At 41.1% G+C, this 24,008-nt stretch overlaps 3 protein-coding genes across 7 annotated transcripts; 1 reads left to right on the top strand and 2 right to left on the bottom strand.

The window, feature by feature from the left end:
- Window positions 1-181: 181 nt before the first annotated feature.
- On the top strand, window positions 182-10,143 carry LOC103701073 (uncharacterized). Of its 5 annotated transcripts, none has more exons than XR_015974003.1 (4): window positions 182-652; window positions 4,354-4,644; window positions 4,755-4,836; window positions 9,140-10,143. XR_015974003.1 is itself a non-coding variant. In XM_008783027.4 (2 exons), the coding sequence occupies exons 1-2, from the start codon at window positions 510-512 to the stop codon at window positions 4,556-4,558; spliced, it is 348 nt and encodes a 115-aa protein (XP_008781249.3). In that variant the 5' UTR covers window positions 182-509; the 3' UTR covers window positions 4,559-8,153. The 5 variants fall into 5 exon arrangements, 1 of the variants encoding a protein (XP_008781249.3); XR_015974004.1 differs by lacking the exon at window positions 9,140-10,143 and adding an exon at window positions 5,799-8,153; XR_015974002.1 differs by lacking the exon at window positions 9,140-10,143 and adding an exon at window positions 5,799-8,153 and having other exon boundaries at window positions 4,354-4,836.
- On the bottom strand, window positions 9,078-9,600 carry LOC120109328 (auxin-responsive protein SAUR68-like). The gene has a single exon (XM_039123075.2). It carries the CDS (start codon window positions 9,598-9,600, stop codon window positions 9,157-9,159), a length of 444 nt encoding a protein of 147 aa, XP_038979003.1. The 3' UTR covers window positions 9,078-9,156.
- A 7,661-nt stretch (window positions 10,144-17,804) lies between the features above and the next one.
- LOC120109329 (uncharacterized) lies at window positions 17,805-21,567 on the bottom strand. Its single transcript, XM_039123076.2, has 7 exons — window positions 21,420-21,567; window positions 21,183-21,315; window positions 19,777-19,880; window positions 19,531-19,702; window positions 18,983-19,123; window positions 18,701-18,828; window positions 17,805-18,590 (listed from the first exon to the last, which is right to left on the bottom strand). The coding sequence occupies exons 1-7, from the start codon at window positions 21,503-21,505 to the stop codon at window positions 18,008-18,010; spliced, it is 1,347 nt and encodes a 448-aa protein (XP_038979004.1). The 5' UTR covers window positions 21,506-21,567; the 3' UTR covers window positions 17,805-18,007.
- Window positions 21,568-24,008: the final 2,441 nt, after the last annotated feature.

The following is a 24,008-nucleotide window of genomic DNA, read 5'->3' on the forward strand; positions in this document are numbered from 1 at the left end:
ATTATAAAATTGATGAATTATTTTGTTGAAAAAAATTACTCAAGATTATATGATAAATAATCATAAGTAAGGTTTGCAATTTCAGTACCGAATCTGTTCCGGTGCCCTGGTATATTTGATAGAGAGTTAGTTTGGTGTATCGGTATTCTGTATAATTTCTGTATTAAGTATCAATACAGTATGGTATATAGTGGGCCTGGGCCTAGACGGAATCGGTCAACAGTGCGGTCGGCAAGGCTTAGGGAAGCCCGATTGAGTCGTCTTCCTCCGTCTCTCCCCGGCTTTAAGCGGAGGGAAATTCTCCCATCACTGCTTACCGTTCGACCCGAGTCCTCCTTTGGCCGGCCACGAAGAGGAAGAACGAAAAGAGAAGGGAAATCGAGATCTATCGTTAAAGCAAGCGAGAAATATTGGTGGTGTCTTTCTTCCATTTGTTTGATGCTTCTTCTCGCCCACGAAGAATAAGATACCCTCCATCCAGAAGTCGAGGGTGCTTCCAGATCGGGAAGATGATAACGCGCTCGAATCTCGCGGATCAGCTGCGGGAGTACCAGATTCGTTCCAAGTATGAGTGGGCCACCGTCTCCTTCCTCTCCTCCTCCTCCTCCTCCTCCTCCTCCTCCTCCTCCTCCTCGTCCAATGCCTCTTCAAGGTAATCCCGCTTGCTACCCTCACTGCCGCTTTATTTTAGGAGATGGGTTTGGATTGTATCAAATAAAATGATGTTGATTTCTCAAGTGCTATCGTTGTTTAGATCCATTTTACGAAGGAAAATTAAATTGCATCCTGTCGATTTGTAGACCTGTAGCTTTTCTTGCTGCTTTGATTTGAGTTTTGTGTTGCTGAGGATCCGTCAAACAATGGATCAGGAATGATCTAGGAGTTGTTTAAGGCACCGATTCTCCTTCTGGGTATAAAACGCGTCGAGCTTTACTCTTTGAAAGAAAAGGGGGAAAAAATTCCAACAGAGCCATAGCATTTTATAGGACGGCCAGTACATAGTGACATGATACTAGTTTTTAGAATTGTTTTAATGTAATTGTGCTCGGTTCTAATTGTTATAGTTGAGAACTTGAGATCGTGTGAGCTAGTAAGGTTTTATGCTTAAAGGGTGGAATGCAATCCCTTTGCGTCTTGTCATCCTTTTTTATTGTTATACTCCCTTTTCCATATCTTTTACTTGCCCACCACTTCTTACATTATTTCAGTATATATTGAACTGCATTGGTTGCTATCAAAACTGAGGAATTTTTTTAAAAAAATTATCTGTTTACCCCTGTAAGGAGTGGATTGAAGCATGATGCCTCTTGTCATTGTGCGATGACTGATGTCATCACGGACTTAACTATTATGTTTAAAGGCATCTATGAAAAATTTGACACTTCGGGGCGAAAAAGGTATGCCTAGTATTCATTTAAAAATAATAAAATCCTATTTATTTGCCACAGCTGACAGAGAGAAGTTTTGATCATGCAATTTGATAGAGATGTTATATTTCTAGTCATGCAAAGGGTGTTGGTCAACAGTTGATTTGCACAAACAATAGATCATGATCTATGTATTGTCTTTGCAGTACGAGGTTAGTGGACCCTGCCTTTGGGCATGATTTTATGCACGGCCTCATACTGGGTGCCATTTTGTACACTTATGCTTTAACATGTATTATGCTAGGGTTCCATAATTTCTCCATGAGGAATATAAATGTATTTCTTAGAAAATTTGCTATTTGTTGGTTTTCTCTGAAGGAAAGTCTAATTTGCTTAAGTTGCTACCAATGCCTACTTGTACTCTTGTCCTAGGTAAGGTTAAATAGCATAATGGTGGCTGCTTCTGGTTGGCTGCCACCCATAACATTTTTTTTTGGGCTGATCAGTTAGGAGGTGGTCAATACTTATTTATTTGGGGATGGGGAGCTCATCTGCTACTGTTGATGCTGCTACTTTTTGGGGTGTCTGCCTGACACCGGACAGACCCTTTGCCACTTATTTTGCATCTACCATCATCAGTTGGCATAATAGACCTAGGTATTTGTTGATTTGGTCCAAGTCAGTGTTTAGCATCAAGCTAGGAACAGTTGGCCTAAGTTTGGCCTAGCCCAATTTTAAGCTTGAAATCCCAAACTCAAGCTTGGCCCAATTACAAAATATGCAAACCTGGCTCAATAGCCTAATTATCTATTCTGGTCTTAGAAGGCTATCGAAGGAGGATATGGAGTAGGGTTCCAACATGGGATGGGCTTAGGCTAGGGAGAAGTTTGAGATGAATACTAGAGGGAGCATGTTTGGACTTATCCATGGAAAGAGTTGAGCTTGAAGCAAGACAAAGAGAACTGGAAAAAGGATTGAGGGTCTTGGCATAGATTAGGCTTCGGTTAGGAGAGAATCAAGATTTGCACGAGAGATAGAGAGCATGGGAAGGTGGTTCCATCATAGGTTGGACCTTGATCGAGCATTAGTGTGCAAGAAAAAGAGAGTACAAGTGTCAGAGCGGGTGGTCAAAGGGCTCTTGAACAAAATGTAAGAAAGGAAACTCGTTGGTCACAACAAAAGAGGATGGGTGGAGATGGGGCCAAATCCTCTTTACCTTTTATTCTGGGTTTAGATTTAAAAAAAAAGATGTACTATAGACTTAAATTTTAAACTTATTTTATAATGTGTTCCATCACAATTACATCATATCATATAATATATCTTAACATATAATTTTAACATAAGAGCCATATACGTTGTGCCGGGATAGAAATTTATCAAACCTAATCTTAGCCTAGATCCTGGTTAAGCTTGAAACTCTAGGCTTAGCCCAATTTTTGTGGCCCAAATTCTCTTACTAGGCCTGCCTAAAACCAAGCCGAGCTAGATTTTCCTATGTCTAGGTGTGGGACAATTACAATGATGCCTTCCTTTGTTCCATGGGATGGAGGGCGTGGGAGACTTGCATGACTTTAATGCTATGTGGAACTAGATGTATGTTATTATCTTGGAGGAGGGTGGTAGGTTATGACACTACGCCCCTTGCTCAAAACCTATTTGGATTGGGATGGGACCTACACCATCCATCTCTTCATCACAAAGCTCCTTAAGTTGATAAAGGGGGTGGTGAAGGTGATGGTGGAAGACATGAACATGCTATGGATCAATAGGGAGAGGGGTAAGGACAACACAAACATGGCACGCAACATGGAGAAGCACTTTAGGCTGCTGAAGAATGCCAAAAGGATCATATCAATTGACTATTCCTAACAATGTATGTTGTACCGGCCTGAACTGGGGTATCCGGTACGGGTGGCGTACCGAGCCTGAACTGGGGTATCCGGTACGGATGGCATACCGACACTCGGTACGCCAAAAAAATTCTCATACTGTACCATACTGACACTATGCTAGTGTGACACCGGTATGGGGTCCGATACCGAGACGACAATCCTTGATTCCTAAAATTACCACCATGAACAACATTAGGGCCAAAGATGTAACCTAGGTTGCTAGCATTAAAGGTGACCAGAATATGATCTATTGTTGTTATTGTGGTGCATGGATTCTACAATGCATTTTTTAGATAATTTCAAGCTCTAAGGACAGCATAAAGGGATTCTTTATTAGAATCCATGTCCGCCTAGTACATCACTATCTCAAAAATACTCATGGATATGTTTAAAAGGGCAGTAGTTATTAATTTGATGGATAGACACTATCACAAGCTTTTGCTCTAATGCTCCCTAAATATGTGGGATTTTGGATTGTTAATTAATATAGAGAATCTGCACTTGAACTTTTGATGGTTGCCCATATAGGAGCTCCAGTCCATCTAGTGGAGACTTATGATGAATTCAATGACCTTGTGGTGGCATTCTGTTATTTGGTTGCAATTCTATTTTTTTTCCAATCTTGGTAAAACTTCCTTTTAAATTTAAGGTAAAGAGTTTTAACATGATTTGCGAAATTTTTTTTTACCATGTCAAAATTGCCAATTATATCTAAAGGTTTGCAGCCTTCTCTGACTTATTACTTGTTGTGTCACCCCTTCTTGTTATGTACCATCATCAATGCTGCATTTTTGTCAATATCACTCTTCTCCGTCATGTCAACCAGTCCTTGAATATTTTGCTGACTGATTTTTATATTGCTTTCCTTTTTTCTGAGAAAACTGATTAAATTAAAATAAATTACTGATTAGTCTTTTTTCTTTGTATAGCCAAATGCTTAGAAAATGTACTATTCTGATAGACTTGTATAATATAAGTTAATCAGAGAAATAAAATGCAGTAAAGTTCTGCAGCAATTTATAGAATTTTACCAATCCTTTCAGTCATACCAGAGTTCTGATTCCATGGATGTTCCTATCTTTTGAGTGCAGGGTGGATGTGATATTTGTGATATGGGAGCTGTTGATGTTTGCTTTTCTTGTTTTCTCTGGAGTTGCTCTGTATTTCCGGTATATGAGGCTTGCTTTTTCCTTGATATGCATTACAACTCTTATTCTTGTTTGCATGAAAATAACAAAGCAAGTAAGACAAAACAGGAAAAGTAAGCGAAGAATGCTGCTGCCATTGTCAATGTAAAACTATAGGCAACCAACCTTTTGAAAGGCTATCTTACGTCTGTGCAAAAGATCATTTCCTGGTGTTGTGACTGAAAATTTTGACTGGTATGTAATTCCATCTTGGTGTATGTTTTCTTTCAAAGAACACTCGGAAGAAGATAATGCTAAACATATATTGCAAGGGAAGTATAACAAAGCCCCTTTGCAATTTTCAGCGCAAGTGCTTGCTTGTAACTTGCAAGGCTGCATTCAAGGTCTGTATCGTTGCAAGATTTCATGTATTTGGCCCTACCTTAAGTAAGCAGTCTTTGCTTTCATTGTTAAACCTTTTTCATATACTGTATGATGAGTTAGAAATTGATGATTAGTTTAGTTCAATGGTGGAAGCCAATTATCTTTAATTCTTTCCAGCAAATGTATAAACTGTTAAGTCAAACTATGCTCTGTTAATGAGTTATTCAGCTTGGTATATTTTGCATGTCCAAAAAACAGACATTTGCAGAGATGCGCCTCTCTTATAATTCACTCTGGTGGCTTCACCTTGCTTCTTAAAGTAGGATGATGCATACATCTATCTTCTTGCCTTTGGTACCATTGGATCCATTAGAACATCATCAGCCATTATTTGCTCTTTCTTGGATGATATATTTAAGCAAAGTCAAATGATAGTTTATTGATAATTTGTCCATTACATTTCTCTCTGCACGCATTGCTGCTCTTTTGGTTAATATCCCCATACTGGTGGAATGATACTTGTAGGATCATTCGAAACCTCAGATCATCCATCAAGTCCTTCCCACCTCTGGATGACTAGTGCATTTATCTTCTTGCCTTTGGCATCATTGGATCCGTTAGAGCAGCATGAACCATGATATGTTGTATCTCGGTTCATTTACTTAAGCAAAGTAGAATTCTACTTCATTGATAATTTGTCTGTTACATTGTTGTCGAGATAATTTTGCTTGTAGAAACATTGGAAAGCCTCTGATCTAGTTAACCAAGTTCTGCGCCAGAGCATTGCTTATCTACCTTTTCGTTTTCTGATTTTTCTTTTTTGCATTTTTTTTATAAACAAATGTGATAATCATCAACAAATGTTTTAGCAATGGATAAGCAAAGCTCGCAGCACAGGAAAACCTTCTGGCATTGCTAAATTGAATCAACTTTAATAGCATTTAGCCTCCAGTTGGATAGAGTAACGAGGCAAATCAGCTAGTTCTGTCCTATTATACCTTCTCCACTCAAATTTTTCGTTGCAGGAGCCAAACCAACCTTATGGACCTCGTTAAATGATCAACCTTATACAAGAATGCTAGAGAAAATGCTTCTTACCTGGCGAAAAAAGGAGGCTACGGAAATCGTATGTGGCAATTATTCATGATAGCTTGGTGGTCTGTTCATGGGAGGTTTGAACGAGACAGACATGCTGGGCTTAACTGTAGCTCGGCTTGTTTGTATTGAGCTCAGCTCAAGCATTTAATTTTGATCCAAGTTCGAGCTGCTCACGAACAGCATGTTTGTATTGAGCTCGGCTTGTTTGTATTGAGTTTTAGACTATCATTTATATAATTTGGAGTAATAATATTCATTATATGCTAAACTTATAGTAATAATACATTCTATTCTATATTATCTATATTAGGTCATAATAAATTACCATAAAATAATTATATTACTTTTATCCATATTAATAATAGTTAAAATAATATATATTATATTTAAACTATTTATATATTAGTATTTTGAGCTAATCTGAGCCAACTCAAGTAATATAAGTATAGCTCCAGTTCAGCTCGTTTTTTAAAGACGAGCTGAGTTTGAGCTAGATTTCGAGATTTCACGAATAGCTTGCTCGTTTGCCGTTCCTAATGATACTTGTAACTGAATTTGAAGCATAAGGATAAATTTATAGCTTATAGAAGCTTATATGCAGCAGGGACTTGGTTTTAGGATTTCCTACAGCTATGGGTGATTGAGATACTGACTTAAAAAATTAAGGATGATGTAACCATATGTTCTGCATACATAATGATGATATTGCCTGTACAATTGAAGTGATTAATTGTGTCAACTTGAAGATACTTAAGAGGAACCACAGAAACTTTTTTTTTTCCTTTGTGCTGAAACAGGTGACTCATACAGTTTTAGTACAGACACATCCAAAAAAGTCAAAAAAACAACAAATTCCAGAAGGCTCTAGGCAACTCACTCTTTCCGACCCATAGGACACCTCCGAAGTGGTTGGCCACGTAGGAGGCTATCCAGTCTATAGTTCCGTTGGCCTTTCTGTGGACGTGCTTGGCTTGAAAAATTACATTGCCACTAATCATGGCTCGGATGTCTCAAAGCACGGAGTGTCACTCACTCATATCGCCGGTGATTTTCTAGGTCTAGCCGATAATTGTGGTCGAATAACGCTCAAGTAGTACTGCTCTAACGCGCAACATGCGTTGAGCATGGCTCAATCTGGCCTAGAGCTGATCACGGGCTTTCTGACCCACCCAGCCCGCCCAGCTCGGTCCAGAATTTTTCGAGCTTGGGCATTAAAAAAAAAGGCCCATGGGTCGAGCCTGGGCAGGAAAAGCGGCCCGACCAAAAAATCGGGCTAGGTCTAGGAACTTTTAAAAATGGCCCGGCTCGGTCCGGCCCGTGTTTTATATATGGCACCCATTAAGCTAAGAATCATACATAATTCCTTAGAGAGCCCATTAAGCTGTTGGGCTATTCTGACTCATTTTCAGATTCCACATAAAGAAAAAAAATTGGGCATGTCGGGTTGGATTTATAAAGTCGGGTCGGACTTGGACAAAAATTTAAGCCCGACAGTCGGGCCGGGCCGGGCCTGGGCATAGCCATCGGGCCTAATTTCTGCTGTAAAGCCTGGTCCGAGCGCCGCCCGGCCTAGTTTTTGATCATCTCTAGCCGGCCTATATCGCTCTTAGCTTAGCCTAGCCTCCGAAATCGAAGTATGGAATATCTTTTCTTTGGATTGTATAATTGCTTCAGTCCTAATGATTGAGTAGTTGGCATGGGTAAGGTGGGATCAGTATAGGGTAGTGGGTGGGGAGTAACCCCTCCTTAAGTAAGAGAGAGAGAGAGTACGATGTCGGCACCTCTAGCTCATGGGCTGGCAAGCAAGTGGTGTGCAGACCTGCAGCCTTTGGCGTTTGGCCCCGTGATAAACTCCGATTTCCAGGAGCTCATAGGCACCGTCTGCTCGTTACCCCACCACTTGCCTGCATATCGCAGTGGTTCCATTTCGATGTTCTCAATTAATTACAGATTTTTCAAAGCAAAAAAATGGACAAAGTTCCATCAAAATTTATTAAGATCATAGCAGTATCCAATCTCAAGTGACTTAACCATGTTAATTGTTTTAGAGGATAGAGATGAATACAAGACATTTGTTTCATCCCCCGTAAGCAGACCAACCATTTGGTTTACCTTCTTGTTTCTTGTTTAACGTAGTGTGACAGATACATGTTGGTTCACAAGGGACAAGGACTTTGAGTTGCAGATTGAAAGTGAAAAAACTCAGGATTGGTAAAAAGGATTCTATGATGTTGTAGTTGCCTGCTAGTAGAGTGAAGGTTTGCCTAGTATATTGTAGAAAATGGAAAGAGGATCGATCACATTGCTACCAGCATGACTAAAGCCCATGTTCAGTTTTATCCGTACATTTATTCATGTGCAAAACTTGGAAATCACTTCCAGTCATACCATGTCGCATGCAAATCAAAATGTGCATCAAAAACCATGCGTTGGCTGGCATTTACAAAGCAGAAGTATCATGGCAAGAAAACTTAATGGTAGCATCAAGAATTTAAGGGCAACTTAGGGGAAAGTTATGTGAGCCCATGCTGCAAATAGTCAAATTGTTCGTCTCAGCTTTAAAATATTTAGCACCAGTATGCAATAGCAAGGCAAGTCCTAAAATTCTGAAAAAAGTTGCTGTTTGGAGTTCTTCCTAAGTGGCCATTCACCAACTGTTCACTAGCTAAGTTATATTTATGCTTTATTTACAGAATTTCCGTGACTTATGCACGAAAGTGTTTAGTTCTTCGTTGTTTTATTTGATGCATATGCCTCATGTATGTAACTCGTGCTAGGCTGTCTTTGGATGGAGAATAATAAAATATGGAATAAGAAGTGACGACGAGCATAACTATTCTTTGCATATGCCTTCAGAAAGCCGTATGGCACCCATAGGACCTGGATTACGAACAGGAAAGCCTTATGCTTACATACTTATATGCCAATTTACTTATATTTTTGGGCTCGTGGGCTGGGAGTCTCCTTCTTCCCCGATTTTGGCGGAAACGGCAACTCTCCAAAACCAATCCGAGTTCGATTCGAACTCAAAGATTTTATCACAGATGGAAGAGATGATTAGATAGAACATTATTGATACTGGCTGCAAGATTAATATTTTATAATTGGAACAGTTTTGTTATCTATTATAAAATGAGATCGTTTTGGTTCACAGATATTGTAGTTGTAATAAATTTTTAGATCTAGCATATTTTCTAGAGCTCTGCTTTAGAAAGTTAAATTATTTTTCATTGAATGAAAATTATATTTACAATTATGCTTGGAAAAGGGACTTTCAGAACGACGCTAGAAGCCATAGAGGATCAGCTGCTGCTGGTTGTCTCCCTGTGGAAGCAGAGAGGATGTTGTGCACCGGCTCTTAGCAATGGAAGCAACCACAGCCCTCTCCACATCTGTAGAAACCCGGCTCTGAAGCAAGGAGATGATATACTCCATGCTGGCAGCGTCACAAGGCAATGTGATCGGTCCATTGCTTGGCAATCCAAACTCTTCTTCCGACATTCTGAAGAGCTCTCGAAAGATGCTGCTGTTTAGATACGTGAGGGGGACCATGAAGCGCTTCCCGTCGGCGGTGTACACGAAGACATGGCCTCTACTCGCAACCGATGAATTGCTCGTCTCCGATGCAGCAGCACCATCAGCTCCCGCCGGCGTGATCCTTCTCCTTCCCGAGGCAGCCAGCCTCTGCCACCTTCGCACCATGCGCACAAGTTTCTTGGTGTTGAGCATAGCTGGTTATAGGGCTCAGTGGGAACCTGGCCTCTGGGACACAAGAAGTAGGATAATAGATTTCAGAGGATTTGATTGTGTTAGACTGCAAGGCAAGGAAGGTGGTGAGTTATATACAGAGGCAAAGGAAGGCAGTTCATGTGGCAACTAGTGCTTATCCCTTACTGGAACTTATCCCTTATGGGTTTGACAGGGAGAAAACCATGTGCTGGTTGGAGAAGAAAACAGCCCTAGGGGTTGCATGCACGTTTAATTTCGGCTTTGGTCCCCTTTAGTTCGGTAGATGGAGCACAGAACTACTCATGAAGTGAGACATGATAAGATTCAGATTGATAGTGATATTATCTAGGTACGTAGTCCCTTCATGCAAGTGGCATGTCGGTCGCAGTGTTACGAGATATCGATGTCCAGGAGGAGAGCTATATATTGAAGGGCCACCTTCATGTGATCTTGTCCCTTTTTTTGTTGCTTTTTTTTTTTTTCTGGCTTAGACCATGCATGTATTACCCTTTTTCTCTTTGGAAAGCAAAATTATTGCATGCTCCTCGTGATTCACGTTATTGCAAGTAAAAGTGTACTCTTTACTTCAGGCATGGGCACACAGTAAATCCGGTCTGTATTTGAATCGACTTACAAAAATTGAACTCAAACTTGTGATACTTGGGGCTGTTCCAATGGTCACACCTATTTGCTTATCAACTAGAGGCCTATGGGTTCGGCTGATCATGAGTGGTGCATCCTCAAGTATGTTGACTAAGTAATTAAGTATGGATGGGTCTTCCTGCCTTTATCTCTCTCTCTCTCTCTCTCTCTCTCTCTCTCTCTCTCTCTCGTGGAGGCTAGGAGGGGCTATTCCCCATTCATCTATCTTAAAGCTTATTCCATCCCTATTTGGACCACAGTCTAGCCCCCAGGCAAACCGAGCCACTGGTCATGGAACCAGGATTTTATATATATGGATCGAAGCGAGAGCCAATGCCCTTCCGAATCAAACCCTGTCGGCAGAAGTGCAAGGCATCTGAACCCAAACTTTATCCAACTACACTTGGGTTTGATCCAATATATAGGTGCATTAATTCTATCAAGTAAAAATAATTCAAAGACAAACCATAGTAAATATGTGTAAATTGATTGTCTAATTATATCACAAACATATCATGCAATGAAATAATAGCAAGCAACATATACACATGATCAACGACCTATTATATATAAAAGTTGATTGATAACTACAAACAAATATAATAAAAAAAATAATGGCTAACTACATTGATTTTATTACAGAATAATTGATTTCTTACATTCAAAGAGAAATAGGAAATATGTAGCATACTGGTTTTGGATCAACTCGGATTTAAACTGGAAACTCAATGACCAGACCGAATCCATATTTGAAAGGGAGTCATATTTTTTGTTCTGAATCCTAATAAAAGTAACTTCAATTTTGATTGAAGTGGATTAATTCTGGGTCGAAACCAGGCCAATAGAATCCGCTTGTAGTCCGACATACATTGTAATCTAAGTATATAGTTTTTTCTCTGAAATTGGCCTGCATTAAGGCCAAAGTTCCCTCACTTGTCAAATAATTGCGACAATAAGACAATAAGTTGACTAGCTCACAAGCTAAGGTTGGAGAGGAAATACTACCATGACCTCAACCTTGTAAGCAGTACCTCCATGGTGATGGAAGCAAGCACTTCTCTTTTCTCAGCCACCTAAGTAGTTCTTCCTCACCAAGGCAAACTAAACCATTTGTTTGTCAACCATTCAGAGTACCCTCCAAACTATGCCGCTCTCTCAAGAAAGCGGCACCGTACTAATATAAAGCCATAAAGGACAGCACCATGATCAGCCAAGGGAACGGGTGGGCCTGGAGGGCTTGTTAGGCGAGTGGCACTGTGGGCGCGGCTCCTTCAGTCATTTATGGCTTTATCAGGCGCAAGTTGCCTTCAGCCTCTGGACCATTCTTCTCGATCTGATAGTCCAGCTTTGGATCCGTACTTTGCATCTTCCAATGGCACCATAAGATTTAATTAGCTATCCATCATCGAGAGAAGTATTTAGCCCTACAATGTAGTCTTTGCATAGATACACACAGGATTCCACGTGCCTCATGCTACTCACCTCAGAGCGTAAGCTAGCAATGCTTTCAGCTACTAGACCTTCGCATGCAGCATTCCACCGCGGTTGTATTGCCTCTCTCACAACTTTTTTTTTTACGGTTTAGTCTGCTTCCATTTCGCTTGCAGCTACTACGAGAATCGTTTTTGCTGATTTCTTTTCCTGGCTGCTAAGCCACTAGAATCTTGTAGGATCCCACTGTTTTCATCGGTAGATAGTGGGGACAGAGATGGGTACTGAGGCATTTATTTTTCATTTTATATGGCTATAACTTTACATTCTCTTGCGGCTCGACTGGGGATGGTAGAATCGGTTCACAAGATGAGAAAGAAAGGCAACGTCTCCCAGCTACAGATGAAAGCTGCAATCAATCACTATGGGCTTTGGCGTTCTATGTTTGTTGCACTCGAGTACAAGTGTTTGAATTTTGAAAGAATAATGCTACGACGCAAGCGTGCCACCAAAAAAAGCACATCATGCATGCATCATGTCTCTCGGTGTGTTCTTCACCCGACATCATGAATTATATGAGAGCAATAAAAGGATATATACATCAAGAACCAAGGTGGTGGTTAAATTATAGATAAACTAAGTTGAAATGATTCACTATATCATGTCATCGAATAGCTTCGTTAAATTATGTAAACTAATCATTGGTGACATCAGTCGTAGTTTTTGTCACCTATTTTGTCCACCAGATTTACTGATTGCATAAACTTGACAGCGTGACCATTAAAGTAAAACTTACTGCCGATGAATCAGCTTTTCAGGTGTTCATGGTAATCTTGTCGTACCTTTGTTTTGAATTCTGATGACATTAATCTAGAGACTTAATATCCAGTAAAGTGCCAGTATAAAATATTACAATCTTAAACTTGTTGGTTACCATCTCTTAGTTCACATAGCCAACCCCATACAAATAGAGAGGAGCTCGTCGGTTGACGGTCAACGTACTCAAGAGTATAAGGGTAACTTCAACGCCTGGTCCTTTTGACTGCCATCCTAAATTTTGACGGTCTACGTCGTTTTATAGCAAGCAAATCGTGTGCCGGTTCAACAAGAAAACAACCAAGGGTTCCACGTTCAGGCTTTGGTCAGGTTCATGAAATGGGCAGGACAGCACAAAAAAAGAACCACAATAATGCTGGCTCTGTTTTAATCTGGTGGAGAGGTCAGAAGATGATAAGATTCCCCTAGTAGTGACAAAAGCTAACAATTCCTTCTTGCCCTAAAAATTTTTCACACTTCACAAGTAACTTGTCGGTCGCATTTTCAACTTGCATTTTTTTTTGTTTTTGATGCAATAACTAGCAAGACATTGATGCATGGCTGTATAGATCTTGTTGTTGACGAGAACTATGTGAAGGGCCACCTCATGTGGCTTTGTCCCTTATTTCCGTTGTTTCATTTGCTTAGTAGGCCATGAATGTAACTCTTTTTCCTCATTCTAGCTTTCTGAGAAATGTGGTGTGTAGTGGGCCCGAGAATTAGGATCCTATTCCAGTCCACTAGAGAGGGAGAGAGATGGTGCCAACCATCTGGGTTAAGACTATTCGGATTTTATGACTCCCATCTTGCTTCTAAAGGCTTTAAAAGATGAAGAATCTCTTGTCTTGGATAACAAAACTTATCGCAAGCTCCTTGTGATTGAAGAAAATAGTTTGAGTGCACCTTCAAATGGCTGCCATATGACTCGCAAGTTTTTGTATTATGGTAATAGTCGAAATAAGATCTGTACAATGTGTAATGCTCTTATGATTCTCAGATTATAGATCTAACAAGTGAATTAATCATGATGAGAATGTCACATGTTCGTAAGTTTCGAGTTATCAATACTTTGGATCTAAGATGGACTCGGTGTTCTAGTTTTTATAATCAACTTCCCGAGGAATAACCACTAAATATATTGATAAATGCATCAAGGATATCATCTGAGCTCCCATCTTTTACCTTTTCTAGCTGAGAAATGCCAGAATTGGTTGAAAGCTAATTACAGAAAAAACACGAGGGTAGACTAATAATACTAGTTCAGGCTTTTCTTTTCTTTTTTGTACAATGGCGGGCCGGCGGCTCACACACGGTGGGTATGAATGTAGCCAACAAAGTTAGAAAAGAGAAGATAAGCAGACTTTCTTTGATGGCCGAGGGTGTGAACCATAGACCTACTGATCGAGACGTGTTCCCGAGTTTCTTGTCTAAAATATTTTGAAGATATGGGACAACTAGACACCGGCCAAGACAACTTGAAACCGCTGGTTGGACCCTTCTCAGAGCATGCACTGAACAGAGGTCCCAGTGCTTGAACCCTGATGGAGGCATTGCCTGCCATATTTTTTCAAAAAAAAAAAAAGAAAAAAAAAAAGAAGAAAAAACAAAAACTAAACTAAACTGTGGACCAACTTTTATGATGTCTTGGCATTACAACACCATAATGGGTCGATCCAATTGGATCATACAATAGGGAGACATGAAAGGATTTATAATGAGGAGTTTGAAAAGATTTAGTGTGGGCAAAAAAGCTTTCATTATTTATGGTGCTGTAAATCTGTTGATGGCATCAAACAGACACACCCATCAAAATTGGTGCCATAAGACTACTTGGATAAAGAAAGAGATGACAAGAGAGACCGAAGCATGCATATTGAATAGTTTTGAATTGACTGGTATCAGATTGTCTGCTATCTGCTTCTCTCATATGCTAGGCATAATATGACTTAGGATTTGATGGTAGAGGAGAAGATTCATAATCCTCTTCCTGGAAATTTGGTGTATTGCCACTGGAAAAATAAGAAAAGAGACACTTTTCTGTCTTTGAAGTGACAGAAAAGGTTTAGCTTCAAATTGACCAATTTCTGAAAAATGAGACAGATAATGGATATACAAGGAGAAGACTACTAGAGCAGCTTAGTGTCTGCCATCGGTAATGTCTATATGCCTGTCTACTTGGGTTCACACCTCTCATCAATTTCCAACTTCCAATAACTAATACGTGTACAGCTTAAGCTTTTGATGTCTAGTGGTAAGTTTAACATGGTATTAGAGCCAAAGGTCGTGAGTTGAAATCTCCATTCAGGTCAATTTAATCCATTTATTTTCTTGAGTATTTCCTTTTTTTCTCACTTGTTCCTTGACTCAATTCTTATCTTGAGCCATTCTTGACTTGTTTATACTTTCACTTATACGGTCTAGGCCACATGTACTGTACTTAGGGCTCCTTAAATAATCTGAAGTCAAGAGCGCAGAAATGAAAATTCATATATACGTGTAGAATTTAGAGAATTCCTGCAATTCTCCACAATATAAATATTAACCTGATGAGTTCATTTTCCTAGGCTTCTCAAGTCACTAAATAATCCTTGCTAACCTTCTTCAACATCATACCTGAGGCCTACTTGATTCGCCTTCTAATTTCTGCATATTTCTTACTAAATTTGGTTGCTTTTCTGACCTTCTAGTGAACCAATCCAATGTTAGTTCTTAATCTCATTGTTCAAAAAATTTAAGACTTTTCTCATTGTTCTACCTGTAGCTTGGGATGAATGATGGGACCATCTTTAGTTTACAAAAAGAAAAAAATTAGATTAGAACAAATTGTATATTGTTAACTTTGTTGGCTAAATGAAGTCATGCCCTTAGGGATTCATGTTTTGCAATTTTTCCGTGTCATGACAGCTGAGAACATGTTCAGATATATTCTTGGTGTTTCGCTTTCTCGCTTCTCAAGCTATTTGCCGCTTGGTCATTGAACACAGGGAAATGGAAAGACATCATAAAGGACTAACGAAAACACAGGATTCCATTCTTCTTTTCTCCTTCGTGTTCTCCTCCTCGACCTCGGGTCCTTGCCGTGCACCCCCTCCCCAAATCCTGAACGGTAGCCTAGCTTTACCTTCGGAGGGAGATCGACGGCGGAGAGAGGTATCGAGGCGTCCTCGGGGCTCCGCGGAGCGGTGGAGCGGCGAATGAAGGGCTCGGCGTTGGTGGAGCGGCGAATGAAGGGCTCGGCGTTGGTGGAGGCGGCGAGGAGAAGCCATCTTGCGGACCTTGGGGCCTATCCTAAACGTAAACCATCTGATCTTGATCGAGCGCCGACTAGTAGACCTAGGGAGGTGGGCGGTCCGCATAAAGCGTATATGCGGAAACAATCCCCACAGTTCTAGCTGGTTATTATGCGGAAACAATCCGCATAGTTCTAGAAGTTATTATGCGGACATAGGCCGCATAGTGCTAGTAAAGTTATTATGCGGAAATAGTCCGCATGGTTCTAGCTAGTCATTATGCGGAAACAGCTGCATAATTCTGGACAATTATTATGCGGAATCGGTCCGCATACGTAGTCTATGCGGTGATGCCCGCGTCGAATATTATATGCGACAAAGACGCATAAAATATGATATCCGGAACTGTCCACATAACATATATATGCGACATAACACTATATGGAAACGGTCGCATAGAACGTCTATGCGGAAAGGGCATATATATTCTATGCCGAACCTGGACGCATAAACCGTTCTATGCGGCCGTGGCCGCATAGAATATCTATGAGGACTGTTGCCGCATAGAATTCTATCCGTACAGATTCCGCATAGAATGTCCTATACGGAGGTTTCCGTATAAACGGTTCTCATAGAATATCTATGCGGACAGGTCCGCATAGAATTTCCTATACGGAGGTCTCCGCATAGACTGTTCTATGCGGACAGTTTCCACATAGTGTAGCTGCGTGCGCATAAACGGTCTATGCGAATAGGTTAAGCATAGAATGTCCTATTTGGATCATGTCCGCATAGACAGGCTGTCCGGACGGTTCCGATCGACATCTTTCCTTCTATGCTGACTGTTTCCGCATAGATATTCTATGCTGACTGTGCCTGGGCGATGACGTCGCGGCCCTGGATGATAGGAATCACGGCCCGCTGCTGACCGGCGGAGGGTTTCTCAAAGCCATAAGCGTAGATCCCCCACCCCGCGGATCTCCGTCTGGTCGAAGCTCGTGATGGCCTCCACCCCGGGGCTCGTCTCGAAGACCAGGTTCTCGTCGTCGACCCCCCGGCCCTGCGGTTGCCGGCCACGAGGGGCCGCCGTTGCGGCCGCCGCCATGGGAGAAGAGACTTGGAGCTCGAGACGGAGAGAGATGAGGGACTCGGGGGAGAGACGCGAACCGAAGGAGGATTCGGGGAGCTCGAGACGGAGAGAGATGAGGGACTCGGGGGAGAGACGCGAACCGTAGGAGGATTCGGGGAGCTCGTCGATCCACATAGAATGTCTATGCGGAATCAGTCCACGAGCCCTGACCTGCTCCTCGACTGCCGCCGGCAGAGGAGCTGGTCGGCCGGCGGGTGTTGGCGGCGGAGAAGAAGCACGGGAGAGGGAAACGCCAATCTCTGGTGATATTCTGCACCTTGTCAACCTCTAAGTCATTGTCGACCCCTTAGTGCTCTCTCTAGCTCTGAGCACAGCATGGAGCTATGAGCGTAGAGCCGTGGATAGAGAAGAGAGACCCTTCAATATCTGTTGGCCATAATTTGGGAATTTATCAGCGGAACTGATTAAATTCGGAATACTGTTGGGTAAGAAAAATACTGTACTTTGATTTGAGTATTTTATATGGCTTATAAAATGTATCCTAGGTGTTATTTATCAATCATGGGCCTAAAGGTTTAATCTTTAGTTTTGCTGGAGGAAAAGTAGGGTCATCCTTCACTTATGTATATTGATGAGTTGTTGAATAAAAGAATATTTGGATCTTATGCCTTGATCACATAAAATTGTGGAAATGTAAATATGACAAAGGCTTTTGAAGGAAGCAGAGAACATTTATATAGGGCTTGATGACAATAATATGATCACGAGCTGTTATGATAAAATTTTAATGGCAGAACAACAGATAGAAATTCGAATTCATCAGCATCATCATTTATTTTCTAAGTTAGGCAGTTAAAAACTTAAGACACTCATGCATACTTATCATGTGTTTTTAGCATTTCATATCTTTTCTATAAATGGATATACAGCATTTTATGTCATACTGCATAACAAAAACAATGAATGATACAAATGAGAACGACCATCTTTACTCATTAACCACCAATGAATTCATTCATAATTATGTTCCCGACCAAAACTTACATAACAAAATATGTAAATAGAGATGCAAATGGCACCACTATAGACTTTGCTTTTAAGCAAATGTACTCAAGAATTGTTTATTGAGTGCTTCAGAAATATAAATGTAGATACATCTAATGCAACTTTAGAGGCTTTACTTCAACTACATATATTTTCAAGACCTGCGCTGTTTGAGTGCTTCGAAGCGAGCAGCAAGTTCTTCATAGTCGGGCAACTTTGGATGAACTCGAAAAATAGAGTTGACCGTGCCTGTATTTGATTTATCATCAGCAGGATTTTTTTCTTCAAAGTGATCGCTATGCCGACGCAGTGTAGGAGGAGGGCGATTAGGAGGAGGGTGAGTTTCTGTTGATGTTTCCAAGTCTATTTCTTCATCAATTTCTGATTCTAATCCATCTGAGTCATCAAACCTTATATCTGAATTCACCTTCCGCACAGTGCAACTGTTCCTTCTAGGAATCTTTTTATCATCCCAATTGGTAGTATTCATGCTCCTTGAATTGAACTCATTGACTGAAGAATCATTTGTCACAGAGGATTGAGCAGAAGAATCTAAAGATCTTGTTTGCACTCCATCTGCATTGGTGTCAATAGTAACTGCTTTATGATCAGATGGATGAGAGTTCCGTTTGGCAAGGTATGCTGCAACTTGTGCAGCAGAAACAGCTTTCTCTGCAGACTCTGCAGCTGCTCGAGCAGCTGAAGCTGTATCCTTGAACTGCATACTAGAACCCTCCCTGCAATTGTTAGATCTGATGTCAGAAACAACAGGAAATTTTGCAAGTGGCGAGCTTCTTGAGAACCAGTCAGGTTGCCAACTAAAAAAAGAAAAAGAAGAGAGGGAAACCTGAGAGTAGGCTTATTCAGCTGCACATTGCTTGGTGGATGAGTAGGCTTATTCAGTTGCACATTGCTTGGTGGATGAGTAGGCTTCGCAGGGATGCTGGAGGCACTAACAAACAAGCGAGGCCCTTCCTGTAAAATTTGCCATAAGAGATTGCCGTGTACACACAAGTTAAATGCAAAAGTGATCAATTGCATGCCGCACACACACCCAACATAGACATGCATATGCGCAGGTGTGTGCATGCATGGTTAGGGAGATGGATAGAGAGCTTTGCAATCATACTAGAAGTTCTTCTGGGGGCTTGAGAAGTTCAGTCTCAGATTCTGTTGCGTCCCATTTGATCTGATATTCCTTTGCTATTTCCTTCATGATTTTCAGCTTTACTTCACCAGTAGGTTTTCTAACAGATAGTTTCTCGATCAGCTGCAGGAAGAGAACTTAACTTACTTAAGCATGATGTAGTTGTAAATGCAAATACTGTTATGTAGGACTTCGCAGTTAGAAAAGAACTAGCTATGTCAGTTTATCTGACAGAAGAAGCAGTGGATGTTCCAGGCTCTGATAGTGCTATAAAATATAATAGCATCTATTAGTCAAGGAAACAATGCGCATTAGCCCTAGATAGTGTTGCATCTATTAGCCAGGTTGCAAGCTGAAAAATGGTAATTAGGAAAAGCATTTCGTGAAGTGTCAAAAATCGAGCATTTCATGTTCCAGGCTTCAAGTTAGCCCAGTGATAGTATCTGCTGTAAAAGGAAAAAGAAACATCTGGGAGGATTGAACAATATCATAGCACCATTGGCTGTTGGAATAGCTAATAGAATAATTACCATACAATTCACACCAGAGTTAGGTCGTAGATCTGTTGCTGCAGATACAAAATCCTTTCCATACTTCTTTTCAAAGATATCACGAATTCGGCTAAGTTCTGGGATTTCCGAGCACCTCGGAGCAGCATATATCAAACTAGAAATACCTTCTTTTAAATCTGCGGGACAATCCCTGACAAATGGAAGGCCAAAATCAGCATTGACTTGTATAAAGTTTGAAAAGCAATGAGCAGAAAATAAACTAACCTCTGTTTTGCAATGATTGGAAGGCGCCCCACAATCAGCTCACAGAAAAGTTCAATGATCTCATTGGCCGCCATAACGTTTTGTTCTCTAATCACATGTTCTACCTACAAAATTATTTCATTTCAGATTGACCATATCAAGCTAAATGAGTAGTAGTTCTTACTCTTTCTGTAGCTCTGTTAGTCCATTTGTAAGATAATTTTTGTGTTTGATTACATGTTTTAAAATGTACTGGCATGTAGATCAGCTAATTCTCAAAATCCAAGGAATTTGCTGATGGACAGAGAGGCAACCTTTCTATAAGATTTGGAAGATGGATAAAGTATAATTGCGTCTCCAGGATTTAGGTGTACCTTCTATTAAGTTACTTAAAAGTAGCCTGCCTATTGCAAATATTATGGTACCAAGAATTCAAGTATCGAGAATTGGCACTGTATTCATCATCGGCCGGTACAATACAATGCTTGATACAGGGATGGTAGGCCTTGATATGCCATGGTCCAGATGAGAAAGAAGAAGGTTAGGCCTATTCATTTTTGGAACATGAAGGTGTTTCAAGCTTTTTTTTTTGTGGCTAGTTTGACTTTATAGAAGAGGTCGACAAGAAAAAAAAGGATAACTTTGTTTTCAGCAAATCAAGATTGATTGATTGCAAGATGAACCTTATAGTATCCTTGGCAGCATACAGGTAGCTGTGGAAGATTTCATATGTTAAGTACTCAATCTCGAAGAGGCTGAAATTCCAATGTTGTGGAGAGTTGTCAAAGGAAGCCTAGCTTCACCTTGGACCCCTATATTCAGATGTGACAATTCTCAAGGAGAAAGAGGTGAGGAGAAGGAGAGGAGGTGGCCGTTATTGTTTTAGTGTCCTTAACAGTAGCGTGTTCTCTCCCAGTGAGCACGGGATAATCTGGTACAACCTAGTGAGTGCAACAGGGGAAAAGTTCAAACCAGTCAATGAGTCTTGTGAAGGATTAAGGAAGTCACTGTAATCACGAAGCATAAATTAATGGTGTCACTTGCTTTTGCTAAGTATCTCCGGGTGTGTTCGCATCCCCCAAAGTTGAGCGTTTTCTGGTGTCTGGCTAACGATAACAGAATTCTAAATAGGAAAGTTCGCATGAGGAGCGGTTCGACCTTAATCCCATCCATGGGCCGTTTAACTGGCCATCGGATACCTCAATAGAGCAAACTAAACTTCCCGTAACCAAAAAATCACAGACCTAGCACAAAGTCTATTGAACTGAAGACTAGATCCCAGACCTGATCAAAGCAAGATTTGTCTTTTCTCTACATATATAGGAAACCGAAGCAAATGTAACAAGAGAACATGAGAAAAGAACAGAGCACGATGCCAACTCTAAACTGGGGAAGCAGGAGCTCAGGAAGGAAAATGAGGAAAATACCCGGATCCTGGCGGTGTCCTCCTGGCGGGACTGGAGAAGCATGGCGATGTCGCGCCTCATCTGCCTTACCTGCACCTCCCTCTTGTTCCTCAGCAGCTTTATCCTCGCCATCGCCAGCTTCGCCTCCGTCTTGCTGCCATTGCATATCGTTAGAAAGAGATCATCTCCATAGAAAACTAAAGCCAAACAAGAGCTGATGACAAGAACAAGAAGAGGAGGAGGAGATGGTGGTCGTACCATTTGGAGGAGTTGAATCCCCGGCGAAACATGGAGGCGCCCGCACCCATTAGCTTGTCGATGGGAGATTTGCTCTCGGGAGGCATCTTAGAGGAGAACAGAAGGAGACGGGGGGGTGGGGATGTGGAAAGTGGGAGGTGACGAGTTGTAACGGTAACTAAACATTTTCTTTTACCGAAAAAAAAAGAAGGATTTTCTTGATGCGTAGCTGGTGCCCACTGGGCTTGGAGCCATTCCTTTCTTTGAACGAGTCGGATCGGGTCATTCGCGGTGAGCGTAAAAATCGGGAGATTCGATAGACGACAGGGTGAGGGTGTGGAAAGTGGGGGTGAGGAGTTGTAACGGTAACTAAAGATTTTCTTTTACCAAAAAAAAAAGGATTTTCTTGATGCGTAGCGGTGGCCCACTGGGCTTGGAGCCATTTTGAATGAGTCGGATCGGGTCATTCGCGGTGAGCGTAAAAATCGGGAGAACGGCAGCAGAAAAGGGGGCGGGGTGGGGGAGTCGGGCCGAGAGTGATCCGATGAGGTCTATCTCTTTCCTTTTTTTTAAGGTACCTAAGCAACTTAGCTGTTTTAAGGTTCCCGTAGGAGGCTTGGAGTGTGAGGACACAGTTTCTACGGTGATGAGACAGTAGCTGGCCACTTTACGGACTTATCAGAAGGTTATTAGAGCAACTTGCACGGTACATCAGATCTAGCTGGCAAAGAACACTCGTATATTCGGTGAGCGTAGGGTGTCACCGAGATTTGTTGCGGAGTTTACTCGGGCACAGGCTACGGAGATCGGGCCCACCCACCCTTCAGATAGACCTTTAATAGCTTGAGACACCTGGAGCTTCCCCTCTGCTTCGGCAGCTTCCCAAACGGTATTTTTCACTTGGAAGCCCCCACCTCCGAGCTTCCTCAAGGTCAACTTCGATGAGTCGGTGCTGAATGGCGGTATATGGGGTGGTGCAGGTTTTGTGATTCGGGATCCGCACTCCAGGGTGGTGGCGGCAGGTGGTTGCTAGCTGTTTGACATATCGGTTCCAGGGGCAGAGTTGCGAGCAGTCTGGGTGGGCCTTCGACATGCGTGGGTGGTGCTGCAGGCTCGTTCGATCATCTTGGAGGGCGACTCGGCCACAATCATCGGATGGATTCAGAGGGGGTCGAGGGGCGAGAGCACGAACCACCCCCTGATCCGAGCATAGGGATGATAATGAGAGATGGAGGGGCCTTCCAAGCCAAGCATGTATTCAGAGAAGCCAACGGGGCGGCTGACTGGGTGGCTGCCTACACGGCCTATCACTCAGAGTATACCCTTTGGTCTGGGGAGGGGGAATTGCTATTGACACTCCGTGAGCTTTTCTATTTTGATTTTATTGGGTGTATTCGTACACGTACTGTATGAAGCACCTCGTTTTAAGCCAAAAAAAAACCCAGCTAAGCTGTGCCCTTCCGATAGGAAGTGGGGCTCGAGTGCACAGAGGTGAGAAGGTGACCGTTTGTGTGATGATGACGTGTCTGTCAAGCAATAGCGAAGTGGCCCACTAGGGCACGGGAAGCGTTGTTGGACCGTTAAAGATTTTCTTGGGCCAATACAGGTTCAGCTTTTCATGGCCCATCAACCCCCCTTTTCTAAAAATATATAAAATATTAAAATTACTTATATAAAGTATAGTATAAAGTATTAAAAAGTATTTTGTATTATATACCATTATTATTAATTACAATATGAAAAAAATAATCGTGAGTTTTCTAGTATATACCATTTTTCAATCTTTTGCTATAAACAAAATCGCCACTAACATTTGCCTTTAACATTTATTTTGTCACTAAATATAATTATTTCTTTGATGACTTTATATTTTTATCACTAAAACTTTTAGCCATGAGGTCTTTAGCGACCGCCTAGTAACGAAATATTTTTGGTTACTAAAATCTTCTAATGATGAAAGTAGAAAATTTTATGACCAAATTTTTTGTCGGCAAAATTCTAAATTTTTGTAGTGATTCCAAAATAGTGATGATTATTTATCATAGTTTATGTGATTTGAAAATTTTTATATCGGTACAATGATTTTTTTTGAGATTATAAGAGGCTAATCCTTTTTTTTTTTTTCACACCTATCTTGCTATTCTATATTTGTGTACCCCATGTCCAAGCGGCAAGCAATGATACTTTAAGCAAATGTTAGGTGGTTCATATAATGACTACTATAACATCCAAATCTAATTATTATCCAAATAATTATTTACAAATAAAAAATATTTTTTAGAAGTTACAAAGTTTTCTTTAGAGAAAACAGAAACCAATTAGGATCCTCTGCATGTAGCCCACGCGTCGCAAAGTATTGTGCATCTTTGGATGGCCTCCATTAGGAGATGGATGGGCATCAAACAACATGCACCATGTATGATAATGCATTCTTTTGTGGATCGTCTTATTTGATGGTTATCCATCTCTTCATGATGGCTATTTACGATTGCACCGCTGGTAAGATCGTATGGAACTAGCTCTAGATGTCGATCTACTCAACTTTTAGAAACTATACATAACTAACTGAGAGCCTTTTATCATAGTTCTTAAAATATATTTTCTTAAGTC

This window comes from Phoenix dactylifera, chromosome 16, assembly GCF_051530095.1.
Source record: "Phoenix dactylifera cultivar Ajwa chromosome 16, Ajwa_hap1_PhDact_Kaust_v1.1, whole genome shotgun sequence".
NCBI classification, from domain to species: Eukaryota; Viridiplantae; Streptophyta; class Magnoliopsida; order Arecales; family Arecaceae; genus Phoenix; species Phoenix dactylifera.

Coding starts and splice junctions, on each gene's coding strand:
- LOC120109329 (XM_039123076.2), bottom strand. CDS start 21,505: ATGCCTCCCGAGAGCAAATCTCCCATCGACAAGCTAATGGGTGCGGGC. Junction 21,316..21,419: donor GGATTCAACTCCTCCAAATG/GTACGACCACCA, acceptor ATGCAATGGCAG/CAAGACGGAGGCGAAGCTGG. Junction 18,829..18,982: donor AGCCCCCAGAAGAACTTCTA/GTATGATTGCAA, acceptor CAAATTTTACAG/GAAGGGCCTCGCTTGTTTGT.
- LOC103701073 (XM_008783027.4), top strand. CDS start 510: ATGATAACGCGCTCGAATCTCGCGGATCAGCTGCGGGAGTACCAGATT. Junction 653..4,353: donor TCGTCCAATGCCTCTTCAAG/GTAATCCCGCTT, acceptor TTTTGAGTGCAG/GGTGGATGTGATATTTGTGA.
- LOC120109328 (XM_039123075.2), bottom strand. CDS start 9,600: ATGCTCAACACCAAGAAACTTGTGCGCATGGTGCGAAGGTGGCAGAGG.